Source organism: Pongo abelii, chromosome 22, assembly GCF_028885655.2.
Source record: "Pongo abelii isolate AG06213 chromosome 22, NHGRI_mPonAbe1-v2.0_pri, whole genome shotgun sequence".
NCBI classification, from domain to species: domain Eukaryota; kingdom Metazoa; phylum Chordata; class Mammalia; order Primates; family Hominidae; genus Pongo; species Pongo abelii.
In genome coordinates this window covers 44,714,530-44,732,724 of record NC_072007.2, presented here as the reverse complement: position 1 = coordinate 44,732,724, position 18,195 = coordinate 44,714,530, and the positions used below count along the sequence as shown (strand labels likewise).

Here is an 18,195-nt window from a genome sequence, read left to right as displayed (position 1 = left end):
TAGAAAAACAGATATCTATTCTCTCTTAGTTCTGGAGACCAGTCCAAAATCAAAGCGTTGGCAGGACGCTACTCCCTGTGAAGGCTCTAGGGGAGGACCTTTTCTTGCCTCTCCCAACCTCTGGTGGCTCCAGGCATCCTGTGGCTTGAGGCTGCATCACTCCAATCCCTGCCTCCATCTTCACATGGCTTTCTTCCCTGTGTCTCTTTCTTTTCCTTTTCTGTCTCTTATAAGGACATTTGCCATTGGATACAAGGTCCACTGTAATCCAGGATGATCTCACCTCAAGATTCTCACCTTACTTCTGCAAGAGCCCTTATTCCAAATAAGGTCACATGCTGAGGTTCCAGGTGAACATATCTTTTAGGGAGACACCATTCAACCCACTGCACCAACTAATTAAGTTCTGCACATTCTACCTTCTAAAAATCTCTTGGATCCATCGACTTCTCGCCAGACTTGCTCCCACTCCTTCTTTCAAATACTGTCATCTCCTGCCTGGATTATGCCTGCAGCTGCCTAACTTGTTTCTCTGCTTCCAGTTCTGTGCCTGTTCAATCCATACTCTGTGATGCAGCCGAAGTGATCTAAAACAGGCAGGTTTTGTCTTTTGCTGAGCATGTGCTGCAGACCGGCTCCATCGCTGACCCCCATCTTAATGCTACAGTGATTGCCCACAGCAGGTTCCTGACTCAGGCTAGTCAGAGCCACCCCCTGGGATTTTCCTGGCTGAACAGGCGGAAAATACCTCTCTGCCTTCTACTGGTGGAACTGTTAAGGTGTGAGTCTGAGCACCAAGTGCCACAGCTTGTGTGCTTCTCTGCAGTCGGGGGGATATTAGGCCAACCTGCAGAGAGAGGCAGAGATGGAAGACAGGAGGGGGACAGAGAACCCTGGGGACCCTCCTCCCTGCATCCAGCCCCTTGGCTAGCCCTCCCCTTCCTCTCTCTTCCTCACATGAACCAGTAAACTCTCCCTTGTTGCTAACTCTGGTTGAGATGTGCCTCTGCACTCTGGAGCATCCCGACTGTAACCATCATGCTTACAGACAAGACTCATGGGATCTGATAACCACACAGCTTTATTTCTGCCCCCACTGTTTCTTTAAATCTCTTCTGCGGGCCCCACATACACTGGAGTTTGATCTTGCCTTGTCCCTATAGTCATGTTAGGTTGGAAAATACAGTCTAAATTCAGTAATTAAGATGTGCAGTCTCATATCATAAGCAAAATTCTGAATTTGATATAAGGTTGGGGCTCCTCCCTCTCCCAGCTAGGGCCTGCTGTGGACAGGAGAATTGCAGCTGGGAGAGTGGGCAGCTCAGCTGGTATCTTCCTTTCATTGGGACTCTTCTGTTTCTGTGACCATGCCCCAAACACCCCAGATTTGTAAACTGTGGCTTCTGGCCAAGTGTGGTGGCTTATGCCTGTAATTCCAGAGCTTTGGGAGGCTGAGGTGGGTGGATCACCTAAGGTCAGGAGTTCGAGAACAGCCTGGCCAACATGGTGAAACCCCGACCCTACTAAAAATGCAAAAATTAACTGGGCATGGTGGCAGGCACCTTTAGTCCCAGCTACTTGGGAGGCTGAGGCAGGAGAGTTGCTTGAACCTGGGAGATGGAGATTGCAGTGAGCCAAGATCACACCACTGAACTCCAGATTGAGCAACAGAGCAAGACTCCCTCAAGAAAAAAACAAAAAACAAACTGTAGCTTCTGAGCTCCCCAAGACTGAAGCTAGGAAAAGGAGAGAGCTGAGGGAGGAGGACAGTCTTGTCTGTCTGTTCTGTGATGTAAACTAGTAGAGGCAAGTGTTTAGAGCTAATGCCTTCCCTGTGGGCACATTCTTGAAATCTCAGAAGACCCTGAAGCATCATATGGCCAACTGCACCAGGCCGGTGTTCAACAGTGGCCCCATGTGGCAGCTAGAAGCAACAGCACAGAGGAGTGCTCAGATGCTAGTCCTCTCTGATTGGCTGAGGAGGCCAGGCCAACCACCCTACTCATTCTGGACAAAGCCACTTGGAGTCCTGGCCAACCCAGGAGGCTTTAAGAGGGAGGTGAATATAGGTTGTCCTGCCAGCCAGGCAGCCGAGGACGCAAGTAATTAACTGAGAGAAGAAATGAGCTGTGACAATATTTGCCCTCTTCAGCTTGGGGAGCCATTCCACAAATGTCATCATATGTTATTCCTTTTTTTTTTTTTTTTTTTTTAACAGCGGAGAGATGAAGTGACTTGGCTGCAATCCCACAATTAGTAAATGATCAAGTCCCAACTGGAACATGGTTCTTCCAGTTCTAAAGGCCATGAGCTTTCCTTTGAACCTCCCTAGAGATGAGTCCCTAAATGCTGGATAAGAGAAAAATGAAGTTAAAAGGAAGGACAAAGGTGATATATAAATTAAAGATTTTAAACATATGCGATGCCTCTTTAACCTCCAGCAGAGGGAAAAGCCTCTTGAGTCTGTGCTCTTAGCCGGGAGGGGATGCAGGGCATCCTTTATCTGGAGACGCAGGGCATCATTTATCTGGAGACGCAGGGCAAGGAAGAGACTCAGTTGTTCTCCGCAGGGGTCCTTCACCGTCATTTTTAATGTCTTTTTGCACTGCAGGGCATCAGAGCTGACCGATGAGGTCTGCCTCCTCTAGAAAATTCTCCTTGGAAAGAATGTCAAGTGTGGATATGAACATTTATCTGTTGACATTTTAAAAATGCCAATACTGACCCCCTGAAATGCAAAGTCTCTTCTTTTCTTTTTAAAATTTCTTTTGGAGTCAAATCCACATCATTGCCACATTTGCTCCCAATTTAGACACCTTTCTTCGAAGCTGACTGGCTTCTCAGTGGACAAAAAAAGCCATTGCCCTCTGGGAGAGTTCGGTCTTTGATGTCAAGGGGATTGCAGGATATTGGAATTCGTTCTCCCAGAACTGTAGCTCATACAAATATTTACCAGGTGAGTGGCTTTGCTTGGTTGCGTTCAGGGCAATATTTGTCTAGACTGAATCAGAGGCCTAAGGAAGGAGGTATCCACAAGTCAGAAGAAAATTCTTGGCCCTCGTGCTGATACAGGTTGTTCCATTTCACTGTTATGTAAGCACAGGAGAATGACCGGAGGCGGGTGTCATCTACACGGCATAGGGAAGCAGGCAGCTGCAGGGCTCCACACTGACATGATCCCGACCACTCCCCCTCAAGGGACAGGGACACTCTTTGTGAGATGGCACCATGTGGCCAGATATAGAATCCTTAAAAATAGTATTTGTATTTTTCCATGAATACCTTAAACTTTGTTTTCCCACCATCTATCAGGGCTTTCTACATTAAAGAAACAACAGGGAAGCCGGGTGTGGTGGCATGCCTCTGTAATCCCAGCTACTCAGGAGGCTGAGCAGAAGAATCGCTTGAACCTGGGAGGCGGGGGCTGCAGTGAGCTGAGATCACACCACTGCACTCCAGCCTGGGTGACAGAGCAAGACAAGAAAAGAAGAGAGAAAAAAAACCAAAACAAGACAACAGGGAGAGGTTTATATTGAAGCAGACGATGCATACAAAAAAGTGCCTGTGCACAAGGCTACAGCTCTATGAAGTGTCTCAAATTGAACAAACCTGTAAAACAGAATATGACTGGCACCCAGAGTTCCCCTCATGCCCTAGTCATTTACCCTTCCCTGAAAAGTATCCACTATCCTGCCTTTTAACATCAGAGACTGGTTTTGCCCAACAGGGAGAGTTTAAGGTCGTGGATGTGCCTTAGCAGTGAGAGTTTATGATTTAAACTTTAGGGAAGTGATCGAGACAGTTTACCACACAGGATCCTGGGTCTGGCGTGAAGGTAACATTCAGGGTATGGAAGGAGAATGACTTTGGTGTGGATGACCCACCTGTGGCACCTATGAGCTATGGGACATTGGGCCAGTCACTTCCCTGAGCCTGAGTGTACTCTCTTTAAATGGGGATAATACTCCTGCCTCGCAGGATTCTGGGAGGTGTGGGAAGCACTTGACACAGATCTATTCGCTAACGTCAGTGCCCCTTTGACATGCGGATTAGACAGGTCTCTCCGTGGAGCAGAATGGCTGCTCAACAAAAGGCCATCTTTCCTTCTGTCTCAAGATTGCTTTGGAACTTATGATTCCCCACATCTCATGCCAACATCCTCCTGAGCTGAATGTTAAATCTGTTGACTTCACAAATGACACACTCTCCAAAGCCTCCATCTCTGGCACATTGGCTGCCCAGTGTGCTCTCCCTCGTCTATTCAGATACCTCCCCAGAGAGCGACTCTTCCCACACAGAGCCCCAGGCTTCTCTCCTGCCTTCTCAGGACCAAGGACATAAGATCCTGCTCATCCTTCACCACCTTCACCTCACAGATGAGGAAACTGAGGCTCACAAAGATGAGGGGGCTGGCCCAGGGTCATACAGCAAGGATGTGGCTGGGGCCAGAGCCCTGACTCCCAGCCCTCGTCACTGCCACCTGCCCCTTATTATCGTGGGTCAGGTGCTCTCCCCTCCCACCTCCCACTGGCAGTGTCCAAACCCCTTGTCTGTGTGGCAGAGGGGGGATGCCATGGTCCATCCCTTAGCAAGAGACAGCAGGAGCCAAATGAATCTTCAACAAAGATATCTAACAAATTGGTGCATTTATTATTGAATAGGTAATACATATATGGTTAAAAATATTTAAAGCATAAAAATATTTAGTGAGAGCTCTCCCTCCCACACCTTCCATATATCTACCTGGTTCTCTCCTCCAATAGGTAACTCCTCTTCTTAATTTCTTGGACATTCCACTGGTGTTTTAAATGCTTACAGTGGCAAAATCAGATATATATATGCTTTGTCTCAATTTTTTCATACATGGTAACATGCTCTCTTCTTTACCTTTTTCATTTAACAACACACTTAGAGAGCTTTATACATCAGTACATAAATAGCTTCCTTGTTCTTTTTCACAGCTGTGTAATACTCCATTGTATATGTATATTATAATTTTTTTTTTTTTTTTGAGATGGAGTTTCGCTCTTGTTGCCCAGGCTGGAGTGCAATGGCACAGCCTCTGCTCATAGCAACCTCCACCTCCTGGGTTCAAGCAATTATCCTGCCTCAGCCTCCCGAGTAGCTGGGATTACAGGCATGCTCCACTATGCCTGGCTAATTTTTTGTATTTTTAGTAGAGACAGGGTTTCTCCATGTTGGTCAGGCTGGTCTCAAACTCCCGACCTCAGGTGATCCATCCGCCTCAGCCTCCCAAAGTGCTGGGATTACAGGCGTGAGCCACTGCGCCCAGCTTGTATATTATAATTTTTAACAGTTTTATTGAAATATAATTCATATACCATAAAATTCATCCATTTAAAGTATACATTCAATTCTTTTTGTATATTCACAGATTGTGTACAGCCAGCACCACAATTTTAGAATAGTTTTATTAGCCTTCCAAAAATGCTATATACCCTTAGTTATCACCCCCAATCCCTCCCGCTAGTCAACCACTAATCTACTTTCTATCTTTGTAGATTTGCCTATTCTTGGCATTTCATATAAATGAAATCCTACAATATGTAGTCCTTTGTGACTGACTTATTTTATTTAGCACAATGTTTGCAAGGTTCATCCATGTTATAGCATATAGCATATATCAGTACCTCATTCCTGTTTATTGCTGAATAACATTCCATTGTATAGATAAACCACATTTTATTTATTCATTCATCAGTGGATGGATATTTGGGTTGTTTCCATTTTTTGCTATTACAGATAATGCTGCTTTGAACATGTGTGTTCAAGTTTTTGTGTGAACTTGTTTTTATTTCTTCTGGGAAGATACCCAGGAGTAGAATTGCTGGATCATATGGCTTATTTTATAACTTACTTATCCAGTACCCCATTGATGGAAATTTCATCAAATTGTATCTTAAAAACCAGCAACCATCACAAACGTGGCGGGTTAGAGTCCTAGAGTGAGGATTAGGAAGAAATGGAGCTGGAAATAATGGCTGGATGATTGAACTTGCCAGTCTTCCAACTTTTCCTTTCCTGCTCCTGGGGAAACTTTACCCCCAGACACTTACTCTAGCACTTTCCAATTAAGCCTACCTCAACTCCAATGGGGTCTGTGACTCTGGGAAAGAAAAGAGCCATTTCTCACCACCTGGCACAGGAGCCCACTGCCTACTGACCCCTCAGGGAAAGCCCGAGGCCCCTCAGGTGTGTCACCCTGGGGGCGTCACTCCCTTCCTGTCTGGGTTTCCTCATCTGGAAGACTGTCCAGAGGAAGCTAGTGACTCTTGACCATGGAGTTTCCTGGCCCTATGATGACAGATCTCTGCCACACCTGGCCATCTGCCACACCTGCAACAGGTGCAGAACACAGGGGAATTCAATAGCCATCCAAGCTCTAAGCTGACAGCCAGCCTCAGGGAGATCTTCTGGCCACCTCAGTTCATGATGGGACCTGGGAGAGCTGGAGATTCCTTAATACTAGCACGTTTTAAAAAATTGTTTTGATTTAGAACTTCTTAACAAGTCAAAGCTGGGAAGTGCTTTCTGTTCTGATGCAACAGAAGACACAGCAAATCAGATCCTCTGATTAATTGCATGAAAGAAAAGTCATCCACTTACTAAGTTTCTGTTTGGTGCTGCCCTAAGATTGTTGGAAGATCATATTACTCCCCACTCTGGAAACTCAGTGCAGCTCAACTGCAGTAGGACTGATCCTTCCCTAGGAGACGGAGTTCTCCTTTCATCATCTTCCCCTTCTGTGCATGGTAGCCGCTTGAACTTGCCCCTCCAAGAGTCAAGGACAAGACCACCCCATGGAATGTGAGTACTCAGCTACAATGCAAGGATGGGCAGTTTGAGATTTACTTACATATTTCAGGTCATTAAATTACAAGTACAAAATGGCACAGAGGAAAAAGTTTCTCTCTTCTACAGGATATGTTTATCCATTAAGATACAACCTAACTTACTTTTACCTTTGTAAGAAAGACAAAATGTAATGTATTGCAGCAATTAATATAGTGAGTTTCTTTCATGTAGAAAATGGACTGGTTTTTAAATAATTTAATGTTCTGTGTGTAGTTCTTAGTTGGGGATATTTTATTTGTATTTGAATATATTGCATCATTCTATGACAATTTCTAGAAAGTTCTATGAGTTTATACATGTGTTCTGAGTTTCAATAAGTTCTCTTGCCCTAATATAAGGATATTGTGTTCTTGTTGGGTTGATTTGCTGTCTGTTTGTTTGTTGTAATAATTACGGGAATTTTTCACCTTCCTTATTACTTTAATGTCTCAAACCATTCCACCAAACAATGGTGTAAATTTATGCTTGTGGTGTTGTTTCTTGCGAGTGACTAATTTTATGTAATTAAATCTGTTCATTTGTCCTGGGCTTTGTCACATGTAGTTTGAAAAGTAATTTTTTAAATAGTTTCTTCCTTCATCTAAAAGTAATAAGCTCATTCACTCATTCTGGCAACTAACTATAATAAAAAATACTGGCCTCTCTGAGTCTTGCGTTAGCAAAATGAATTAGCAACAAACAAACAACTATCAAATGGGAAGCATTTTGGAGCACCTTTGTTCTACCCAGCAGGCTATGAGATTGATCCTATGACGTGTTTTTAAATACATCTGTGTTCTCATAGAGCAAGAAATGGGGGTTTGAGCCAGTAAGGCCGCACTGGGAAATGTCTCACAGGATTGCACTCTACATCTCTGGTTTTCATTGTTTCATTTTCTCCACCAGCTCTCCAAGTAGAGAAAACAGTTTTGAATTAAACACCAATTGAGATCTTAATCTTCTGGTCTTACAAGGGCACACAAAGTCTTTACCCAGGGGCACTTCACCAGTGAGTCCAGAAAAGTGCCAACTTGTACACTCTTTCTTTTCAAAAATAAGTACACTTGGTACTAAGTGTACAAAAGGGCATACAGTGAAAAATATATCTTCTTCCCCCCAGGTTTCTTCCCCAGAGGCAATTGCAGATACTAATTTCTTATTCATTCTTCCAGAGATGTTTTATACATACAAAATCTACAAGCAAATAACATATAACTCCCCCTTTTTTACAAGTGGTGTTGCATAGCGTATCACCATTAGCTTATTTTTTCACTTATTAACATTCAGTACAGTAAAAAACTCCTTATTGTTTTTTATGACTGCATAGTATCCCACTGCATGGAGGTTCCAAATGTATTTCACCATTTCTCAGTTGGTGCTATTCAAGCTTCTCCCAAGCATTGGTCACCACAAGCGGGACTGCAATGACTAACCGTCAGCATGTATTGTTTCTAGATGTTCTGGAGCATCTTTAGGATAGATTCCTAGAGATAGAATTGTTGAGTCAAAGGCAAGTGCATTTGTAATGCTCATAGATCTTGTCCGTGTGCCCTCCATGTTGGTTGTGTGAATTTACCAGCAATTATACAATTAAAATTCTCCTTGGAAAAAAAATGTCAAGTGTGAATATGAACATTTATTTGTTGACATTTTAAAAATGCCAATCCTGACACCCTGAAATGCAGAGGCACTTATTTCTTTTCTTTAAAAAAATTTTTTTGGAGTCAAGTCCACGCCACTGCCACCTTTGCTCCCAATTTAGACACCTTTCTTTGAAGCTGACTGGCTCCTCAGTGGACAAAAAAAGCCGTTTTTTTGTTAATTTATTCTGAAACATCATGAATTTGCAAATCCAATAGGTAACAAAATGGCATCTAGTTACTATCTTAATTTGCATTTTTCTTATATGAGTGATATTGAGAAGCTCTTCTTATGTCGAATATTCATTTTTTCCCTATGAACTATTTGTCCATATCTTTTGCACATTTTTCTACTGCAGTTTTAAACTTTTTCTTACAGAACTGAAGGCTATTTAGAAAATCAGTGATATAAATTGCACTTTGTCATCTGCCTGTTGGTTTTATGGTATGAAATAGCTTAAATTTTTTTATGTAGTTGAATTTGATTTCTATTTCTTCTTTTTTTCTTCTGAATTTTTGTTATGCTTAAAAGAATATTCCACTCTGAGATGACAAAGAAAAAATCTGCCATGCTGTACTCTAGTACTATAAATTATTTCACTTTTTGTGTTAAAATATTTTTTTTATCTGGGCTGTTTTTTTTTTTTTAATCTGGACCGATTTATCTGGTCATATTGTGGAGAGATGTGGATCTAATGCTATTTCCCCCAATGCTACATATTGAATAATTCGTCGTTTCCCACCGATCAGAAATGCTCCTTTATTAGCTAGCTATCAAATTCTAATTCCTAACTATTGATGCTGTTTTTACTCTGTTTCATTGGTCTGCTTGCCTGTGTTTTCAGCATCATACTATTTTAGCTGTTGTAGTTTTATTTTTTATTTTTTTATTTTTTAAGACAGAGTCTTGCTCTGTCACCCAGGCTGGAGTGCAGTGGCCCGATCTTGGCTCACTGCAACCTCCACCTCCTGGACTGAAGTGATTCTCCTGCCTCAGCCTCCCTAGTAGCTGGAACTACAGGCGTGTGCCACCACGCCTGGTTAATTTTCCTATTTTTAGTAAAGATGGGGTTTCACCATTTTGGCAGGGCTGGTCTCGAACTCCTGACCTCAGGTGATCCACCTGCCTCAGCCTCCCAAAGTGCTGGGATTACAGGTGTGAGCCACCATGACCAGCACTGTTGTAGTTTTATAGGGAGAGTTGTACCTGGTTCTGAAGAACCCCCAACCCACACACTCTGCAAAGCCCAGCAAGTCCCAGCTGGGCTGTGTGCATATAAAGCTTTCATTCATTGAAAAAAATGTAAATTAGTTTTTATGGCTGGCTGATTTAAAATTTGTGGCTAGGCTAATTCATTAATCATTCTTTTTATTCAGATTTTTTTTCTAATTAGTCTTGACAGTTGATTTTTCTTTTTCTTTTTCTTTCTTTCTTTTTTTGTTTTCTGTTTTTTGTTTTTTTTTTTAAATAGGGTCCCATGTTGGAATGTAGTGGTGTGAACACAGCTCACTGCAGCCTCAACCTCCTGGGCTCAAGCGATCCTCCGGCCTCAGCCTCCTGAGTAGTTAGGACCACAGGCTTGCACACCACACCTGGCTAATTTTTTTATTTCTTGTAGAGACAGGGTCTTGTCATGTTGGCCAGGCTGGTCTCAACCTCCTGGGCTCAAGCAGTCTTCCCACCTTAGCCTCCCAAAGTGCTGGGATTATAGGCATGAGACACCACGCCAGGCCAACAGTTGATTTTTCTAAATGAATAGTTTATTGATTTCACAAAGAAATCCTATTGCTGTTTTTATTGCAATTATGTTTGTTGTATAAATTATTTGAGGGATAACTGACATCTTTATGATGTTGTGTCTCCTATTCAAGAACTTAGTGTTTTTCTGGGCACAGTGGCTCCTGCCTGTAATCCCAGTGCTTGGGAGGCTAAGGTGAGAGGAGCTCTTGAGACCAGGAATTCAAAACCAGCCTGGTCAACATGGCAAGACCCCATCTCTACAAAAAAAAAAAAAAAAAAAAAAGAGAGAGAGAGAGAAAAAAGATAAAAATTAGCCTGGCATGGTGCTGCATGTCTATTTGTGAGGCTGAGGCAGGAGGATCGATTGAGCCCAGGAGTCTGAGGCCGTAGTGAGTTATGATCATGCCACTGTACTCCAGCCTGGGTGACAGAGAGAGCCTCTGTCTCTCTAGAAACAAACAAACAAACAAAACAACAACAACAACAAAAATAGTGTTTTGGACTCTTTTGATTTTTAAAAATATATTGACATACCTGTTGTTACACTCCTGCTCATGCCTCAGAGAAGGCCTCTTTGAGCAGCGCCACGTTTTCATGGATATGAGGGCTCCATTCTCCTTGGTGTGGCCAGGCAGCCCTCAGCCCAGGACGCTGGATCTCATCCAGAACTCTCTGTTTCTCAGGGGCCAAGTGGACTCCCCATGAAGCCTCCAACCAGACCCAGGCCAGCACCCTCCTGGGGCTCCTGCTGGGTGACCACACGGAGGGGAGGAATGACACCAACTCCACCAGGGCTCTGAAGGTGCCAGACGGAACTAGCGCTGCCTGGTATATCCTCACCATCATTGGCATCTACGCGGTGATTTTCGTCTTCCGGCTGGCCAGCAACATCCTCAGAAAGAATGACAAGTCCTTAGAAGATGTTTATTACTCAAATCTGACCTCTGAACTCAAAATGAAAGGGCTGCAGGGCAAGGTCGCCAAGTGCTCCACACTGACTATCAGCAACAGAGCTGTGCTGCAGCCCTGCCAGGCCCACCTGGGGGCAAAGGGCAGGAGCAGCGGGCCCCAAACCACAACCCCAGAGACCCCCTGAGAGTCAAGGCCAGGAGGCCTTCCCCAGGGCAGCCCCAGACTTCTTGGAGGGGAGCAGGTTTGGGTTTACTTGGAGCCCTTGAGGGGGACTGGGGGTGCATCATTGACAAGGGGTGCTTCTGGCTGCTAGTTTGTGACCAGAGCTAGCCACCCAGTTCCTTCTCAGGCTTCCAGGTGCTTCGAGAAGAGAGAGCGGGGCAGCGGTTTCTAGCCAAATTCAGTCTTCACTAGCAAAGGCTGTGCTCTGGGGAGGAGCACTGTTCCACCGTTCTCGGAGGAATCCGGGAGACTCCTGGGGGCATATAAGGAGGTGACCCCTTGTCATGGAAAGAAGAGTGAACTTGGAGTCAGTCCTGGGTTAAAATTCAACTTCTGGGGAGTCACATAAACTGAGCAGCTAGTTGCTCACCTGAGACATCTAGGGTTTGGAGACAGATGGTTTTAAAAGGCTATTTTATTTGAAAGACCCTGGCTTGAATATAGGACCAAAGTTGTTAATATCAGAAGTTAGAAATTCTTCATTTTCATTGAAAGAATTAGGTATGTCAAAAAAGCATTAGAGCTGGGTGTGGTGGCTCATGCCTGAGTCCCAGCATTTAGGGACCCTGAGGCAGCAGGATCACTTGAGCCCAGAAGATTGAGTCCAGCCTGGGCAACCTAGGGAGACCCCGTTTCTACAAAAAAAAAAATGTTTTGTTTTGTTTTGTTTTGAGATGGAGTTTGCTTTTGTCGCCCAGGCTGGAGTGCAATGGCACCATCTCAGCTCACTGCAACCTCTGCCTCCTGGATTCAAGCAATTCTCCTACCTCAGCCTCCTGAGTAGCTGGGACTACAGGCATGTGCCACCACGCCTCGCTAATTTTTTTTTATTTTTAGTAGAGATGAGGTTTCACCATTTTGGCCAGTCTGGTCTCAATCTCCTGACCTCGTGATCCACCCGCCTTGGCCTCCCAAAGTGCTGGGATTATAGGCACGAGCCACCGCGCCCGGCCAACAAATGTTTAAAACACATTAGCCAGGCATGTGCCTGTGGTCCCAGGTACTTGAGAGGCTGAAGTGGGAGGATTGCTTGAGCTTGGGAAGTCGAGGATGCAGTAAGCTGTGATCATGCCACTGCACTCAAGCTTGGGTGACAGAGTGAGACCCTGTCTCAAAAAAAAATTTTTTTTAAGAAAAATTCATTAATTTTGGAGTCAAAAGAACCAAACTCTAGTCTGGATTTGATTATCAATCACTCTGGTGTCCTTTCACACATCACTTCGCTTCTCTAGAACTTAGTTTCCATACAGATAAAATGAGGCTAATGATGTCAGATCTGTCAACCTTACCAAGTAGATGAGATCTAATGAAACCATGCATGTGAATGTATTTTGAAAAGTAAAATAAGTATGTAAATATAAGCCTTGTTGTGGTAAGTGGTGGTGGTGGTGACTGGTGGTTCTAGGTGATGCTGATGGTTTTGGTGGTGGTGATGGTTTATGTTGATGGCGGTGTTGGTGTTGGTGATGTTATTGGTGGTGGTTATGATGTTGATGGTGGTGGTGTAGGTGGTGGTGGTTGATGTTGGCATTAATGGTGGTGGTGATGATGCTATTCTGAAACAGGAAATGACTAATTCATTGACAATTAGTCTCTAAGCAATGGCTGTATTTTCTTGTTCCACAAGAGAATTCCGTCTGCATGTCAGTTGATGACCTGCGCTATCAACTGAATCCATGAGATTTTACCTGTGGACACTTCTAGATTTCCTTACGTTAGATATCATATGCTTCACTCAAGTGGTTTACAAATACCTGTTACTTATATACTTTTCTTTGTCTAAAAAAGAAATAAGATCTTGTCTAAATGACTGATTAACTTAGGGAGATTCTGATTAACAGAATTTCTACAAGTGGCTTTCAGCAGGCAAAGAGAAAATTATATTTTGTACCAATTTATATTAAGTTCATCCAGTTCAGCTTTTGGAGATGTCCCTGGGGCTAGAGATGAAATATCTTTTTCTTGTCCACAGACAGTGGTCTACAGTTCACCCCATGAACTCATAAAGGTCAGAATTAAACCCTGAGCTTTGTTTATGGAGGGTGAGATATATTTCTTTCTCTTTTCACATTTTCCACATCATTACCATCATCATTGTTGTCATCATCATTGTCATCATCTTACAGGTTGAAAACAGAAGGGTTAGTTTATTTATATAGTTTATATAGGCTTTATGCATATGTTTGAGATGCTTACAGGGCAGGACAAAACAGAAGACACAAAGGTAGACAAAAATGTAATCCACAGTCATAGGAATACAGAATGCATTCAAATGGGGCTGAATGGTCAGAACTTAGGTGAATCTGAGGATAGGAAGTGTGAATTGGCACAATCTCCCCTTGTTGGTTGCCCCTGCAGCGTGCATTTCCCCCTTCTCTAATCCAGCTGCCCCGAATTTTCATCTGAGGACCCATACAGCTCTAGGAAAGTTGAAACTACCCCCAGTTCAAGAATTGGAATAAGTTTCAAATGAGAAAGCTGACTGAAAAATAATTTTTAAAAAATAATAATAAGTGTTTTAAGAAGTGGGAATAAGAGGCCTAGATTGATCCAGTCGTTGCATCCCATCTCCTGGCCTCATTGCTTGGGACCAGGATGGACACCTGACCCTAAGCGAAACAACCCAATAAGAGTGACCAGGAGAACTTTAATGGGGAATTCTGGAACAAAAAAGCTTTCTCTGGCTCTGGATGGTGTTAAAAGCAGATCTGAGCCTGGAATTGTTACGGGAATGGGATCCTGATCCAGACCCCAAGGAAGGGTTCTTGAATCTTGCACAAGAAAGAATTCAGGGCAAGTCCATAAAAGTAAAGTGAAAGCAAGTTTATTAAGAAAGTAAAGAACAAAAGAATGGCTACTCCATAGGCAGAGCAGCAGCAGGGGCTGCTTGATTGAGTACACTATGGTTATTTCTTAACTGTATGCTAAACAAGGGGTGGATTATACATAAATTTTCCAGGAAAGGGCCAGGGATTTCTCAGAACCCTCAGTTCTTTCAGACTGTATAGGGTCTCCTTTTAGACCATATAGGATAACTTCTGGACATTGCCATGGCATTTGTAAGCTGTCATGGCACTAGTAGAAGTGTCTTTTACCACACTAATGCATTACAATTAGCATATAATGAGCAGTAAGGACGACCAGAGGTCACACTAATCACCATCTTGGTTTTGGTGGGTTTTGGCTGGCTTCTTTATTGCATCCTGTTTTATCAGCAGGGTCTTTGTGACCTGTATCTTGTGATATCAGTCCTGCTGGCCTCCTGTCTCACCCTGTGACTAAGAATGCCTACCCTCCTGGAATGCAGTCCAGCAAGTCTCATCCTCATTTTACACAGCCTTTAATCAAGATGGAGTCGCTCTGGTTTGAAAACCTCTGACAGAATTGCTGGATCCATTTTGCCACGTGAAGAAAGCCAACTTGAAGGCAAAAACCCAGCATTTAGAGGGGAGAAGAACTAGGAAATTACAGAGACCAGAGCCTGTACCAACTGTACCCAGAGCCTTCATTTACAACTGGAGTTTTTCAGTTTGTGAACCAATGAGTTCCTTTTATTAAGTCTGTTGGAGCTAGGCTTTTGTTCCTCACAACCAAAAATATCCTAAATGATACCATTGGATAAATGATTTTCTGAAGGAAGTGGGGCTTGAAGTCAAATTTGAAAAGAGAAGATGTGTGATGTGCTGTGTGGGAGGCTGGGATCATTTTTTTTCACCATGATTTTTATATTTATAGGCTTTTATATTTATAGGGGAAAAAACAGATTCGGTACACTTCTTACTTCAGCTCAATGATCATTCGTAGGACTTCTCATTGCTTGACCTCTCAAAGAGCACTCAGTGAGACTCTGTACCGTTTAATCCTCACCCCTGACTGTCAGTAGACTGCCATGGAAACCCCAAGGATGCCTGTCCTGTTGCACATGCGGTCAGAGACTGGCTCCAAAGATATCTCCCAAAAAGCAAAAGCCACCGTCTTCCTGTTGGCGCCCAGACACAGGTGCATGAGCTACAAGGACTCTTTCCTAGACCACCTCTCTGCTGCCTGATCTAGACTCACCTCCTTTCTGGGAGCTTGTCTGAGAGTCTGCCTTGGAGATGTGTTGGATGGGAACTAGGGGTTTGTAGGCTCCATTGTGAGCAATACTGATGGGAAATGACCCCACGTGGTATGGATATTTTGCATAAAGCCCCTGAAATCTGACATGCTCAGGGTCAGAGCCATGAACCACTGTCTTGACAAACCCCATGAACATGGACTTATTTAATAAGGAAGGTGTGGGCACCATGGCGTTAGTGTTCAACTGGAGAGTGGGAAAGAGATTTGCATGTGCCACCAGCCCTGATAGAGACAGTGACAGAACACACTGATTCTCAACATTCCAGACACCTACTGTCTTTGTCCCTATGTAAGTTTCCCCCAATATTTAGGGGATCAGATCAGATAAAGGCCTTCCTCTGAAATGGAAATTATTTAAAATCGATGAGGAAGTCATCCAGGAATGACTTCCTCTGGGGATCTGTGGCTGATGGTACCAGGGTTTGTACCAAACCAAATCAAGGTAACTAGAGCTTCCCCAGGTGATTTTAACCCATCTCCTAAATAAAACTTGCATCAACTCGGTTGCATTACAATTTGATTTTCCTGGGTAATGTACTCATCACATTTTTTAAAAAAGGACTTAAAGAAAGACTTTAGAGACTAAATTCTTGGTATTTATGCACCTCTTTCTGGAGTCACAGGTGGACTCTGATTCTCATAACTGATTGCCTTGACTTCTACTGGAGCAGAAGAATGCCAGCTCATTCTTCAAATACAGTTAGTCTTCTGTTGGCAATTATAGAAAACAGCTCTACCTAGCGCATGCAAGTGTGTGTGTGTGTGTGTGTGTGTGTGTGTGTGTGTGTGTGATTTTGGGGAAGGCAACTGAGGTAGCTCACAGAATCAAAAGGACAGCAGCTCCTCCCAGCCTCAGGAAGGAGAGGGGTTAGTCTGCCATGAGGCCCTTGCTTGGCGGCCCCAGTTGGAGAATCTTCTCATTAGGATTCTCCCAAAAGACAGCTCAGCTCCCATGTCTGCCTCTTGGTACCTCTGCTCAAGTTTCAGATCTCAGGGTGAGGGCATTGCAGTGGATCAGGGAAGAGCAGGGAATGGAGCGCTCTGATGGGCTGAGGCTGAGTCATGGGCTCCCTTCTATAGGACATCAAAGTCTTTGAAGAAAATGCCAATTAAAAGCACTGTTGGCTGGGCACTGTGGCTCATGCCTGTAATCCTAGCACTTTGGGAGGCCGAGGTGGGCAGATCACTTGAGGTCAGGAGTTCGAGACCAGCCTGGCCAACATGGTGAAACTCCGTCTCTACTAAAAATACAAAAATTAGCTGGGTATGGTGGCAGGCGCCTGTAATCCCAACTACTCAGGAGGCTGAGGCAGGAGAATCACTTGAACCTGGGAGGCAGAGGTTGCAGTGAGCCGAGATTGTGCCACCGCACTCCAGCCTGGGCAACAGATCGAGACTCCATCTCAAAACAAAACAAATAAACAACAAAAAAAAGCACTGTTGCTCAGATATCACCCCCCTCTGTGAAACCTTCTTGATCCCTAAGGCAGAACTGCTTGTTCCTCCATGGCTTCTGTAGCACTTTGTAAAACATTTGGATGGATCAAAGACAGAAAATTTTATTCAACAGAATTTTTCCAAGGACGGTACATTTGTTTGCCAAGTGTTTGGTAAGGAAGTGAGACCTGTGCCGTTTTGGTACAGGAAGCGCCCATGAATGTGGGCGGAACTGTTCCACAGGAGACAAGGAGAAGCTGTTCTCTGGAGGGAGGGAATGGAGAGGGAGAGGTGGTTTAGGGGTCTGCAGGATGGCAGAATGCATCCAGAAATGTCTTTCCTATCATTTCCCCACCACTGCCTCAAGTCCTGATCTTCTATGATTTTTTGAAACTCATGGGATAAACGCTTGAAGTGAGTGGGCTAGAAGCCAGCAAAGGGACGCAGGGATGTGCCCAGACACATACAGGTGGAGTGGCAGCAGCAGGCAGATGGGGAGTGTCAGGAACAGAAATGCTTTCCTAGGGTAACCTAGTTAGGTTTCATTTAAGCTAATCAGGAAGTAACCAGAGTCATGGGGAGGCTGTAAAACTGAGGCAGGGAACAGACTTCACCAAATCATTGTAGAATGAGGGCAAGGATGAAGGAGGGGTGGAGGTAGGTGCTTGCAGTAGGCACCTAGATATCGTTTGCCTGTGTCCCCACTCAAATCTCATCTTGAACTATAGTTCCCATAATCCCCACATGTCATGGGAGGGAGCTGGTGGGAGGTAATTACCTCCATGCTGTTCTCGTGATAGTGATTGAGTTCTCACATGATCTGATGGTTTTATAAGGGGCTTTCCCCACTTTGCTCTGCATGTCTCCTTCCTGCCATCATGCCAAGAAGGATATGTTTGCTTCCTTTTCTGCCATGCTTGTAAGTTTCCTGAGGCCTCCTCAGCCATGAGGAACTGTGAGTCAATTAAGCCTCTTTCCTTTATAAATTACCCAGTCTCAGGTATGTCTTTATTGACAGCATGAGAACAGACTAATACACACCTGAAAAGGAGAACACTTACTACATAATGCTGTAAATACAGGTCGGCAGTCTCTTCCCCACTGAACCAGAAGAATATGATTTTTAAGAATAAAAGATATCTTATTGATCAATTGATCAACAATATCTTATTGATCTTGACCCACTTATTTCAAAACACACAATAAATATGTGTAACTGTTCTTTTAAAAATAGCAATACCCATTTAAAAATAATGAAATCCAGACTAA

The 18,195-nt window shown here is 43.8% G+C and overlaps 1 protein-coding gene and 1 long non-coding RNA gene across 2 annotated transcripts; one reads left to right on the top strand and one right to left on the bottom strand.

Moving 5' to 3' along the window:
- Positions 1 to 5,333: 5,333 nt before the first annotated feature.
- LOC134760853 (uncharacterized) lies at positions 5,334 to 11,166 on the bottom strand. The gene is made up of 2 exons (XR_010138883.1): positions 10,771 to 11,166; positions 5,334 to 8,339 (listed from the first exon to the last, which is right to left on the bottom strand). It is a non-coding gene; the product is annotated as an uncharacterized LOC134760853 (long non-coding RNA).
- Positions 6,710 to 11,439, top strand: SMIM34 (small integral membrane protein 34). Its single transcript, XM_002830659.4, has 2 exons — positions 6,710 to 6,828; positions 10,920 to 11,439. Exons 1-2 carry the CDS (start codon positions 6,822 to 6,824, stop codon positions 11,330 to 11,332), a joined length of 420 nt encoding a protein of 139 aa, XP_002830705.1. The 5' UTR covers positions 6,710 to 6,821; the 3' UTR covers positions 11,333 to 11,439.
- Positions 11,440 to 18,195: the final 6,756 nt, after the last annotated feature.